We start from the raw sequence: 14,512 nt of genomic DNA, 5'->3' as shown, positions 1-14,512 counted from the left end.
GATCGTCTTAATAATTAGAAAGTTACCATATGCGAAACAAATCTCAAGTCATTTCCTCCCTGTTTAAAGTCATAGCTGTATTTTGAATGTGAATAAGTTTACTATTTTCTCTATAGTAGTTCTAGTGTACGTATATCGTACCGGTATCTCAAAACTTGTCAATAGTAAGAAAAAAATGTATCGACTATGATACAAATACAACAATATTCTGTTGCTAGAAACTATATAGACATAGAAGTACAGGATGTGCCTATTTTATTTTCTTGCTGCTGTGCGACACATTACTATCCGCAGCTCTTACAAGCTTCTGTCAGGCTGCCCACAAGATGGATTAATTTTATTTATGTGTAAATGTGTCTCAGTGAAACGTACAGCAGAGTTCGTATAGGTCAGTTTCTGTCAGATGCGTTTCCAATTCGCTGTGGGCTAAAGCAAGAAGATGCACTATCACCTTTACTTTTGAACTTTGCTCTAGAGTATGCCATTAGGAAAGTCCAGGATAACAGAGAGGGTTTGGAATTGAACGGGTTACATCAGCTGCTTATCTATGCGGATGACGTGAATATGTTAGGAGAAAATCCACAAAGATTAGGGAAAACACGGAAATTCTACTTGGAGCAAGTAAGGTGATAGGTTTGGAAGTAAATACCGAAAAGACAAAGTATATGATTATGTCTCGTGACGAGAATATTGTACGAAATGGAAATATAAAAATTTGAAATTTATCTTGTGAAGAGGTAGAGAAGTTCAAATATCTGGGAGCAACAGTAACAAATATAAATGATACTCGGGAGGAAATTAAACGCAGAATAAATATGGGAAATGCCTGTTATTATTCGGTTGAGAAAAATTTTATCATCCAGACTGCTGTCGAAAAATCTGAAAGTTAGAATTTATAAAAGAGTTATATTACCGTTTGTTCTGTATGGTTCTGAACCTTGGACTCTCACTTTGCGAGAAGAACAGAGATTAAGGGTGTTTGAGAATAAGGTACTTAGGAAAATATTTGGGACTAAGAGGGATGAAGTTACAGGAGAATGGAGAAAGTTACATAACACAGAATTGCATGCATTGTATTCTTCACCTGACATAATTAGGAACATTAAATCCAGACGTTTGAGATGGGCAGGGCATGTAGGACGTATGGGCGAATCCAGAAATGCATATAGAGTGTTATTTGGGAGGCCGGATTGAAAAAGACCTTTAGGGAGGCCGAGACGTAGATGGGAAGATAATATTAAAATGGATTTGATGGAGGTGGGATCTGATGATAGAGACTGGATTAATCTTGCTCAGGATAGGGACCAATGGAGGGCTTATGTGAGGGCGGCAATGAACCTTCGGGTTCCTTAAAAGCCAGTAAATAAGTAAGTAAGTAACTGAAGTAGGTCATTGGCAAGTTGTTTCTGACTCCGTGAACATTACCTGATTGTATAAAAAATCAGTGTTTAAAGATCAATTTCTACTGTGTAATCATCAATCATCATGCATTAGACATCACTGTCTTAGGAATTTACTTATCTCGTTTATGCCAACGTTTTCTGGGTAGACCAATATCTCTAAATATATTTTTTATAATTTAATAAAATAAGATTACAATATGCCTGATTTATTTCTTTGAACATGTGTTATCGACTTTATTCCCTTTTCTTTAATTTTGTCATTCAGATTATATATTTCGAATTCTTCCCTGATATCTTTTTTTTGTCAGTTTTCCTAAACTCTGTAACCTCCCTTAAACACTTCCTATCATTCATCTGAATACTATTTTTATCTCCTTTTATCATTATCTACGATTATCTCCGTAATAATTTTGGCACTGAAATTATTTCATAAAATTTGAATATTGTACTAGTATCTTTTCTTATCTTATAGAAATACCCTTGTAACTCCACTTAAATGCAGTAATTAACCGTCCTACTACCATGGGGTCATATAAGACACAAAGAGCACATTCAACGTCACGTGTTTTTTGTTTTCTTACTTACTTACTTACAAATGGCTTTTAAGGAACCCAAAGGTTCATTGCCGCCCTCACATAAGCCCGCCATCCGTCCCTATCCTGTGCAAGATTAATCCAGTCTCTATCATCATACCCCACCTCCCTCAAATCCATTTTAATATTATCCTCTCATCTACGTCTCGGCCTCCCTAAAGGTCTTTTTCCCTCCGGCCTCCCAACTAACACTCTATATGCATTTCTGGATTCGCCCATACGTAATACATGCCCTGCCCATCTCAAACGTCTGGATTTTAAGTTCCTAATTATGTCAGGTGAAGAATACAATGCCTGCAGTTCTGTGTTGTGTAACTTTCTCCATTTTCTTGTAACTTCATCCCGCTTAGCCCCAAATATTTTCCTAAGCACCTTATTCTCAAACACCCTTAACCTATGTTCCTCTCTCAGTGTGAGAGTCCAAGTTTCACAACCATACAGAAGAACCGGTAATATAACTGTTTTATAAATTCATTTTAAAATGAATTCGCTTTCTTTCGTTGAGTGTAATGTCTGATATTTCGCTTTTTACTTTATTTTGTAAATATGAAACTTTATTAACAGACTGAGTGCCATTGGGGTATCAAATAACCCCATATAAAATGGCGCTCTTTTTTATTGTTTAGGTGCCGTAAACAATGAAATAATTTCGTATGCCTATTTTATAAAACGTAGAATCATAGTCCTGATAAATTGTCTCCTATAAGGAATGTGTTTGAGACATGGGTAAACACGTTAGATTATTGTTCATATCTCTAATATGAGAACGTTGCAATTGAAGAACAACTGGTGACTTTCTGAGGCAGATGTAGGTCTGCATGCCCTCAAAACTGGGCAAATATCGTATAAAGTATGGGCTACATATGACAGCACTACTTATTACGTCACGAATACACAAGCGTACACAGCAGTGGTGAGCAAAATGAACGCAACCCGCAAGACGAGATTTAAATGGCAACTACATACTGTGGGAGGGGTTGCACTCTACAGTGCAGTGACGGATTTACAGACAATTGCGCCAATACACTCCTACCTACCATATGTAATTAGAAGAGTTCATTCATGTGATATTTAATTAATCATTTTTCAAAGCAATATCTTCGATATTGGGTTTTATATCTGTGCATGCTATTTTCAGTTGCGCAAGGAGATGAGCATCGCTTAAGCGGGATCTGTGGCTTGATTTTATAAATTTCATTTTAGAAAACAGCTGTTCGATTTGGTAGTTTGATGAATACATACCGTCATTTCCCATAACTATGGTCCTGGAAAACATCTATGGTCCACGATACAACCATTCAAAGATTATTGTAGAAGTAACATAGACCGTTCATACATAGCTGCAGTGACTTGAATTCAAACTACAGTACAGCAAGAATAAAGATAAACGAGGTACTACGTTATGGAGTACAAAATTTGATTTGTTGTATCGTGGAAAATAGTTATGTTCCAAGAGAATAGTTATGGGAAATGACGATACTCATTATTTTTTAAGCAAACCGTCTAAGCAGTAGATACGCAGTACGGGATATCTTTTAAAAAAAATTAACCCCCAGCTGACCTGCAAGAGGCTATCATTCTGCAAATCCAGTACCTCTAACTGCAATTCTGGGATAACATTTCCAATTTAAACATGAAAAGGATCCAATAATAAATATAAATGTAATCCATCTCCACCAAGACATAAACTGCACCTTGACCTGAAATAATTTATATAATTAAATCAAGAAAATTCAATTTACCCTAAAAAGATTTTCATTATAACGGCGGTATACATATAACAATCCTGGTAAGGTTCAACGCGGACTATCGATTAAGGGACAGATTCCTCTAAAAAGATTAAAATACCGCCAAATTCTTTAAGTTTCAAGACCCTAACTAATACTACTCAAGTTAAAAATAATTTATATCTAAAATAATAGGGTATTGAAATATTTCTCCATCCTTTGAAAATAACCGAACCTGTGTTCTTTGAACTCGTATAACAGGTGATTTATTTCAAGAATGTACATATTTAAGTTCGCGTCCTGAATATTTGTAACTGATCCTAAACGTGAGAAATGAAAGAACCGCCTTTCTTGTAAGTGTGATATCCTCTCGATTCATATGATTCTGCGAAAGACATCGTATCACTAATGAAGCTCCGAAGTACAGCAATCCAGTATAATCCGCCACGTACACGCGCAGTATGTTCATGGAGTGGGGGAAGGGGAAGGTAGGGGGTAAGTTTGATGCTTCGCTGAGGTCTGACATCACTGCGGCAATCCCGCAGGAATGCCCGCCATTGGCATACAGGAAGAAATGAGAGCGGACCTAGAGAAGTAAGTTGGTGAATGAAGTAGTTTTGTAGGCCTACTCGTAGAAAATTTACAAGGAACTGGAAGAAAGATCGCAACTGATAATTCTTTACAGGTTTGGAGTTACTTGGAACAGTAGAAAAAATCGCCCATAACTACCAGCAAAATTATTTGTCTCCATAAAGGGAAGAACTTCTTCTTCCTCTATCTTTGCTTTCCAAGAAAAAACTAGGAGTTTATTATTGTCCAAAAAGGATAAGACGGTATCATTGCTGAGTATTATTCTCTTGAAAGAAGGGACAGAAAACAGTGAAGTGATAACAGATGATACTCGACTAAGTAGACCCTAATAACATAGAAAGAGGAACAGAACACGAGATCGTGCGTATTTGCTTGGTTTCCGCACATAACCAATCCGCGGAAAGTCTAAAATTCCACATTCAGTATTCCCAACCTAACACACATAACAATTTCCCTCTTCTTACCGCTTAAGTGACATATTCATTTTACTGCTTTACATATTATTTTTAGAGACGTTCAGAATAGTAATAATTATAAATTGGAAACTTACCACTGCAATTTCACCTAAATTGCACTGTTAATTATTGTTTTTAAGTATTTGCAAAAATTAAGGAAACTCTACAACTCCACTAAAGTTACTGCATTCGTGACGTAAGTAACATTAAGGAAGCCGTGAAAAAATCAACAAGATTCCAGACTCATCATAGACTGGGGGGAAAAAAAGATAGACGTATATCACGGCCTGCTGGAGTATAGTAAACACAGAAAACATTTTAAAGCAACAATGTTGAAGATAGATATTTTTGTCTTGCAAATTTGCCGTCATTGAACAGAAACCAAGATGGAGATTTCATTGCAACTAATTAGAAATTCCTCTTTCAGGTATGTAATAAACGATCTTCGCACAAAATAATGTACGATACACGAGCGGTATGTTTTCTTTCAATTCTGGGAAATTAAAAAAGCTCAACTACGTTTCGCTTTTTCAAACTTTTCCTCGAACATGAAAACTTCAACATACCGCTCTTGTAACGCATATTACTATTGTGTCAAGTGTAAAAAATTAAGTTACAACTAAATCAAAATATAGCTATGTAAATACTTTCAATATAATGCTGTGTGTAAATGTACCAGTACGTCTGTGTAACCATAGAAACAAATTTAGTTCTTAAAGCTAATTTTTATCGTACTTAATTTACTTGGGGTCACCGAAGACGCCAATGGTATCAAACATAACAAAATAATTCTGGTAGTAGGAAGGTTAAAATAATGTTTTTTGGTCAATAGTATGTAGTCCAGATCGATAACCGGGAACTGCATACCAAGTTACCTGGCCTAGGCAGGTGGCTTTTGCTCTACGTGGAATTTTGTGACTAGCAGCAGTAATCAAAACGATAACACGTAGTCTTATTTGCATTTATTCTGTCTTTATAAAATTAAATTTATTGAAGTAGGATACTACAGGTAAATGCAATGACATTTTGATTTGTGTTCAGCATGTAGATAGGCGTCACCACTATTCATCATTTTATTACATCATGTCCCTTGGAAAAATGTTGACACAAGTATATTTTTTCTTGAAACTATGACCTGTCCAGTTTCACAACATACTTGCCCATAAATGTCTAACGCAAGAAAGAACATTTTGACAAATATTCTCTTTCTTAGATTAAAATACCGCATGCCCTGTTTGGCTGGTTAGATTTTCTTTCCGAGGCTTTACCTGAATATAACAAGAAATTCATATAATCCTATAGCTGGCCCCCGAATTTATCTCCCTAATACACAGTCCTACCATTATGAATTTCATCGACGTATATTTATAACTTCAGTACAGCATTCTTCTTGTTAAGTCAAAGAAATTTGTTCATACGCAACAAGTAAAATAATTACTGTTTCTCCTCCTCGTTAACCATGGTTTGGAATTTGAAGGTCCATTCTTCTTTTTCAATTTTTAGAATAATAATGTCAGAGTTAATATATGATTCGCGACTGATTTTTATGAAGCACGTAATATTAATCTTGTAATGTTTTTTTTTTTTTTTCCATTCGCTCATAGCAGAAATAATAATAAAATAAACCTAATAGAAAGAGAATTGTGTTGATATTTAAAGACATTATTATTATTACTACTACTATTATTATTATTATTATTATTATTATTATTATTATTATTATTATTATTATTATTATTATTATTATTAGGAGAAAATCCACAAACGATTAGGGAAAACATGGGAATTTTACTTGAAGCAAGTAAAGAGATAGCTTTGGAAGTAAATCCCAAAAAGACAAAGTATAAAATTATGTCTCATGACGAGAATATTGTACGAAATGGAAATATAAAAATTGGAAATTTATCTTTTGAAGAGGTGCAAAAATTCAAATACCTGGGAGCAACAGTAACAAATATAAATGATACTCGGGAAGAAATTAAACACAGAATAAATATGGGAAATGCCTGTTATTATTCGGTTGAGAAGCTTTTATCATCCAGTCTGCTGTCGAAAAATCTGAAAGTTAGAATTTATGAAACAGTTATATTACCGGTTGTTCTTTATGGTTGTGAAACTTGGACCCTCGCTTTGAGAGAGGAACATAGGTTAAGGGTGTTTGAGAATAACGTGCTTAGGAAAATATTTGGGGCTAAAAGGGATGAAGTTACAGGAGAATGGAGAAAGTTACACAACGCAGAACTGCACGCATTGTATTCTTCACCTGACATAATTAGGAACATTAAATCCAGACATTTGAAATGGACAGGGCATATAGCATGTACGGGCGAATCCAGAAATGTATATAGAGTGTTAGTTGGGAGGCCGGAGGGAAAAAGACCTTTAGGGAGGCCGAAACGTAGATGGGAAGATAATATTAAAATGGATTTGAGGGAGGTGGGATATGATGATAGAGACTGGATTAATCTTGCTCAGGATAGGGACCTATGGCGGGCTTATGTGAAGGCGGCAATGAACCTTCGGGCTCCTTAAAATTCAGTGAGTAAGTATGAAAAATTATGTATAAATTCATTTTTTTAGTATATTTTTAGTTTTATTTGTTTTTATGAACATTAATTTAATAATGTATTCGTTTTAAGAAATTAGAGATTATATCAGATGGAATGCCTCGTTGTTGAATACACTATGTTTTGTGAAACTGTTAGTTCCTATCTAAATCTGAATTTAGTAACATTACAAAATATTTAAGCAACAATACCAGAGGAAACAAGCCGCTGCTGAGCACTTCGTTGATGAGGTTATTGTAGTAGTCGATTCCTCTCTGATTGATATAGTTGGGCAGCCCTGTAGGCATGATACGGGCCCAGGATATAGAGAATCGGTAGAACTGCATCTGCAAGAAAACAATACTTAAATTTAGTGGGACGTTTTTGAAGACACTTTCACCAACTAGCAATAAAAGTTTTAACTGCGAAATTCACACATAATTCTTTAAAAGAGATCATGAAATATTCTATGCAATAGTTTGCTTGACGTCATACCACAGTAGTTTGACTTCATCGGCTTACACAAATGTTTTTGCAACTCGTACAGATATTAAAATTCGTAGTGCACAAAATATTGCTGCCGTAAACTCGTATTTTAACACTTCGCATTTGTTATGTTTGCGTTATCCTGCTCCATAGAAATATCACTATTACTAGCTAATTGTCTATTGAACTTTATTCGTGAAGTAGGAGGTAAAGAGCCAAAGTTGACGTATGCGTTTTCCCGTCAAGAAAGCGTACATGTTGAGTCGCACCTGCGCACTTTGTCGTCACAAATTCTCATACTCACAAAATCAAACTCGTGCAGAAATTCTATCACTCAATCACACAACTACTAGCTCAATTTTACACTTAAGCTGTCTCACACACTCACACAGACTCAATCTCACACCCAAACTCGCAATTTAAATTACATACTCACACTCACTCAGGACTCGCACACACTCATCTAAATGACATAATTACCTATTCAGACACAACACTCATAAATTCAGTCTCACCTCCACACTTAATAACTCACACTTACTCACACACTTGTTCACTCAGTCAGTCAGTGTCACACACACTCACAAACGTAATATCACACAATCACACTCAGTCACACACAAACTCAATCACTCACCCACTCAGTCACTCGTACACACTCACAAACTGAGAGTCACCACACTCATAAAATTATCGTTCACGCACATTCAATCAATCACTCACAAACTTAATCACACAGTCACGCACATACACACCAACTCAATCTCACATCCACGCTTACATTCACTCACTCACTCACTCACTAACACACTGACGCTTACATTTAATCCCTCACTCACTCACTCACGCTTACAATCAATCACTCACATTTACATCACTCACTCACACACATACATTCAATCACCCATTCACACACTCACACATTCTATCACCCACTCACATACTCTCACTATTATTCAATCACCCACTCACATACTCTCACTATTATTCAATCACTCACACATGATCACTCACACATTCAATCACTCACTCGCATACTCTCACTTTTATTCAATCACTCACACATACATTTAATAACTCACTCACATTTACATTCAATTACTCACTCACTCAATCACTAACTCACTCACTCACTCGTACGCACTCACAAACTGAGAGTCACCACACTCACAAACTGAGAGTCACCACACTCACAAAATCACCGTTCACGCACATTCAATCAATCACTCACAAACTTAATCACACACAGTCACGCATATACACACCAACTCAATCTCACATCCACACTTACATTCACTCACTCACTAACACACTGACGCTTACATTTAATCACTCATTCACACTTACAGTCACTCACTCACACACATACAATCAATCACCCACTCACACTCAGACTTGCATTCAATCACACACTCTCGCTTTTAGTCACTCACACACTCACACTTACACTTAATCATTCACACACTCACACTTAGGCTACATTTAATCACTCACTCACACTTTCATTTAATCGCTCACTCATACACTCACATTCACACTCAAGCTTTCATTCAATCACACACTCACACTTACATTCAATTACTCACTCAAGCTTTCATTCATTCATTCACTCACTCACTCACTCACTCACACTTTCATTTAATCGCTCACTCATACACTCACACTTACATTCAGTCACTCACTCAAGCTTTCATTCAATCACACACTCGCACTTACATTCAATTACTCACTCAAGCTTTCATTCACTCACTCACACTTTCATTTAATCGCTCACTCATACACTCACACATTCAGTCACTCACTCAAGCTTTCATTCAATCACACACTCACACTTACATTCAATTACTCACTCAAGCTTTCATTCACTCACTCACACTTTCATTTAATCGCTCACTCATACACTCACACTTACATTCAGTCACTCACTCAAGCTTTCATTCAATCACACACTCGCACTTACATTCAATTACTCACTCAAGCTTTCATTCACTCACTCACACTTTCATTTAATCGCTCACTCATACACTCACACTTACATTCAGTCACTCACTCAAGCTTTCATTCAATCACACACTCGCACTTACATTCAATTACTCACTCAAGCTTTCATTCACTCACTCACACTTTCATTTAATCGCTCACTCATACACTCACACTTACATTCAGTCACTCACTCAAGCTTTCATTCAATCACACACTCACACTTACATTCAATTACTCACTCACTCACTCACTCACTCACTCACTCACTCACTCACTCACTCACTCACTCACAAGATTCCAGTCGCACTATGGCTGATGTGGCTGGAACTTTTTGATTTCCAAATGTATTTCTGATGAAAGTGTTCTAGAAAATATATCTCGTATCAGCATTTCTGTCTTCTACAGCAAGGTGTAGTAGTTTTTCATTATAACTGCGCAGATAATGATGTTTGTAATGTATTAATAAATGAAATTCAGACGGAAGAGAAATGGGAATACTCGTAGAGAAATTTTACCAGTAATGTATTTCTTCAATTTTATTTATTTATTTTTTTTAAACAAATTCCATTTAAAGTTGTCATAAATTGAACTCTGATCTCCTGCGTGTGAAGTCTTTCCCTTCCTTAGGCTAAATTAAATAAACCTTGACTAGTGCAGTGCTTATTAAACGAACAGAAGGTGAGGAAGTTACATTTAAATCAGTATAACTTCTACTTACTCCCATATCTTTGATTGCTTTTATATCTTCTTTATATTTGTAATATGATTTCGCTGAGTCATCTCCACTGCTGTTGTCAAAAATACGGTCAGGATGCGTGTGTGTGAACTCATCCCATACCTGCAATCCTTTTCCTGAAAGGGCACAAATGATTTTAATAACGCATGTAATACACAGTCCAGGATAACAGAGAGGGTTTGGAATTGAACAGCTGCTTGTCTATGCGGATGACGTGAATATGTTAGGAGAAAATCCACAAACGATTAGGGACAACACGGGAATTTTACTGGAAGCAAGTAAAGAGATAGGTTTGGAAGTAAATCTAGAAAAGACAAAGTATATGATTAAGTCTCGTGACGAGAATATTGTACGAAATGAAAATATAAAAATTGGAAATTTATCTTTTGAAGAGGTGGAGAAGTTCAAATATCTGGGAGCAACAGTAAAAAATATAAATGACACTCGGGAGGAAATTAAACACAGAATAAATATGGGAAATGCCTGTTGTTATTCGGTTGAGAAGCTTTTATCATCCAGTCTGCTGTCAAAAAATCTGAAAGTTAGAATTTATAAAACAGTTATATTACCGGTTGTTCTATATGGTTATGAAACTTGGACTCTCACTTTGAGAGAGGAACATAGGTTAAGGGTGTTTGAGAATAAGGTGCTTAGGAAAATATTTGGGGCAAAGAGGGATGAAGTTACAGGAGAATTGAGAAAGTTACACAACACAGAACAGCACGCATTGTATTCTTCACCTGACATAATTAGGAACATTAAATCCAGACGTTTGAGATGGGCAGGGCATGTAGCACGTATGGGCGAATCCAGAAATGCATATAGAGTGTTAGTTGGGAGACCGGAGGGAAAAAGATCTTTGGGGAGGCCGAGACGTAGATGGGAAGATAATATTAAAATGGACTCGAGGGAGGTGGGATCTGATGATAGAGAATGGATTAATCTTGCTCAGGATAGGGACCTATGGCGGGCTTATGTGAGGGCGGCACTGAACCTCCGGGTTCCTTAAAAGCCAGTAAGTAAGTAAGTTAGTATGTAATACACTTATGTTGGACCATTTCTTGATTATGGAAGTTATTTCTTGTAGGCTACTGGTTTGTACTGTAGATAGGTATAATAGGAAGACTGGCACACTGGGTAAATAGGCAGGTAGGGAGGTAGTCATACAGATAGCTTGGGCTTATTGTACGTTTATATTATTCCATAAATACTTCTCAATAAATTGTGAGGGAATGTCAATCAAAGACGATTTCACTGTCACAAATTCCGTTTATGCTAAATTGCTATACAGCGTCGTGAAATAGATACGAACATTAAATCTGACGCCAAGATATGACACCGGAGCCTGCACTAATAGCGACAAGACATGAATACGTGTACAGTAGGGCTACTCACCGTCCACGTTCCAGGCTCCTTCAACTTGATAGGATGCACTTGCAGCTCCAAACATGAAATCGTCAGGGAACGTGTAATTAAACGGAGAAGCGCATTGCACAGCCTTGCTGACGACGGATAGGCACAGAATTGCTGCCAACCAGGCCATGGTAGGCTACCAACTTCACAGAGATTCCAGTTCCACAAGAAAGTTCACAGGGCTTGTTTGCACTTTTATACTGTGGAACTACTTGTCGGTATTTTATTTCCACGATAAGGTGGCATATAAATTTAAGGCATGATGTGACAAAATAATTACATAACATATAAGGACATGAGGCATTGTTGTCCGTCATTAATTACAAAATGTAGGACATAATAGATTGTCATGCATATCTTGGACATTATTTCAGTGGTACGGGGATATATTTAAAAATGTTATTATTTGCCGATTATGTATGTATGTATGTATTTATTCACACTGCAATAGGTATATACCCAGTGGCAGTGGTAACTAATTACACTCAATAATGACAATAATAAACTTGTTAATTAAAATACACTTAATAATAATAATTAATAATAATAATAACAGGGAATATCCTAAATTAAATGAAGCACGATCACTTAAAATAACATTTAAAATAAATCTAATTTGTATCTTAAACCTAAGTTCGAACTAAAACCCACGAGTATGATATGTTCATATCTGCACAAGTACCTTTCAACATTACACTCATTTCGCTGTCAACTCACTCACTGCACTGGAACTACGACACATTTCAATGATTCTATCCTGATTTCACTAACACTTCAAAAACATTTCACTGTTCAAATACTTTGCACTGCCACTATAAACTATAAAGCTTCACTGACAGGAACACGTTTCACTTACACAACACACTTCACTGATACAACACTTCAATAACAAAATATCATTTACACCCTTTACATACTGTGTATAATTACCGTCTATTAGTAAAGTCCTTAAGCCTATTTTTAAATACATTTTTGGTTGTTGGTAAAGCCTTTAGTAAGTCTGCAGGTAAAGCATTCCAGTCCCTGAAAGTACGATTGAGAAAAGAAATCTTTCCAGTGTCCGTCCTCTGTCTTCTTTCCCTCAATTTATATGAGTGGTCGTTCCTTGAAGAGTAATTTGGCGGCTGCAACCTATTTTTTATTTCTGTCCAGGCAGGCTCACCAGGCTCACCAAGATATGACACCGGAGCCGACACTAATAGCCTGATATTAAATTACATGAAGAAATTAAACCTCTATCAATTTGTAGGGTACGTAAAAATATATATCAAACATATATTTACGGTGTTACTAATAAATCCACCTCTGACTGAGGTTCTGGCTGATAAGTACATCTTATCAGGCAGTACATCTCACTTGACGATATGTGTCAGAGGAAGAACAATTGTTTGTATGCATCTGAAGTCTGATTAGTGTAATATGTAGCTAGTCGGCGATGTATGCAATGGAGGGGGAAAGGAACTGGGCACCCTACCCCATTATCTCTCGGCCTATTTTTCTCATAAGTGGTGCCTTATTGGTATATAATTTTGTAATAAGAGTTATGCGGTGTTGGGAAAGAAAACGTTACTAATAAACCATTCATTAGTGATGGGTGCATAAGCAGCGTGTAATTATACATGGGAATTGCTTTGCAGTAGTTATACACACGAAATCCCCTATTTAAGCGTTGCATACAGAGAAAAAATGGCCGTCTCTCTAACATCTGTTTGTACCGATTGATATTTTATGATGATGGTTGTCTTGTAACCATAGAACAACAAATCAGAGAGCATAGAATAATTAGAGCAATATTGCTGTAGATGTACTCTTTGATCAAAATACAGCGTGGTAATTGGTCAGGTCCCGTTGTACTATTGATTCTTAGCGCGGCAAACTAGCGCACAAAATCGGATGCAATGGCCTAAATTATGTCCGTTATTGTGTTACCTTTCGTAATAAAATAATGACGAAGCTATGACGTAGTCCTATAACAGTTGTATTGTTATGCACGAGGTTTATAGTGATTAATCAGGAATTTACACACGACTTATAAACGAGCTATTTACTGTAAGAGTGTAAGGCAGTTAAATGTCTGTATAAGAGTTTTTATTAGTAAGACCGTTGGAATATTAATAATAAATTATTTATTATTTATAAGTATGACCTTTTATAGATTGAAAAATACAATTACAATTGCATATAAAGTAGAAACAAATGTTTTACCACCAGAAAATGAACATAAAGGTTAGGTATGAGATTAAATAAATATACATCTGTAATGAATAATAATCATATTTCCTTCTACAGTTAACAGTGTTATTGGAAAATTAATATTTTATTCGAAGCCGTACACAGAAACATGTATTACATTTTCACCATAATAATACTATCGTTTAATCATCACTAGAATAGATGATACTGTCTTGAATACAGGACGTTACAACACAAATGAAAATACTGTAGACTGTGAGGTGTATAACGGGGATTAAGTAAACAACAGACTCCTGTAGGAAGTATTTTGAAGGGTTAAAAATAATGACTGTATCTAGTCTTTACATTTTGACAGTTTGTTGTTTATTAGAGAGAATTTGAATACA

At 36.1% G+C, this 14,512-nt stretch overlaps 1 protein-coding gene across 1 annotated transcript in view; it reads right to left on the bottom strand.

The window, feature by feature from the left end:
• Window positions 1-12,111, bottom strand: part of LOC138699425 (myrosinase 1-like) — a 42,429-nt gene extending 30,318 nt beyond the window's left edge. Inside the window, exons 1-3 of the mRNA XM_069825285.1 lie at window positions 11,916-12,111; window positions 10,503-10,636; window positions 7,528-7,662 (exon numbers count right to left, since the gene is read on the bottom strand). Of these exons, the coding sequence (XP_069681386.1) occupies window positions 7,528-7,662; window positions 10,503-10,636; window positions 11,916-12,063 (417 nt within the window). The 5' untranslated portion in view covers window positions 12,064-12,111. The remainder of the gene's footprint in view (window positions 1-7,527; window positions 7,663-10,502; window positions 10,637-11,915) is intronic.
• Between the last annotated feature and the right edge of the window lie 2,401 nt (window positions 12,112-14,512).

This window comes from Periplaneta americana, chromosome 5 (assembly GCF_040183065.1).
Source record: "Periplaneta americana isolate PAMFEO1 chromosome 5, P.americana_PAMFEO1_priV1, whole genome shotgun sequence".
Lineage (NCBI taxonomy): Eukaryota > Metazoa > Arthropoda > Insecta > Blattodea > Blattidae > Periplaneta > Periplaneta americana.
The sequence above is the reverse complement of the archived record's forward strand: the minus strand, read 5'-3'. Positions and strand labels throughout refer to the sequence as shown.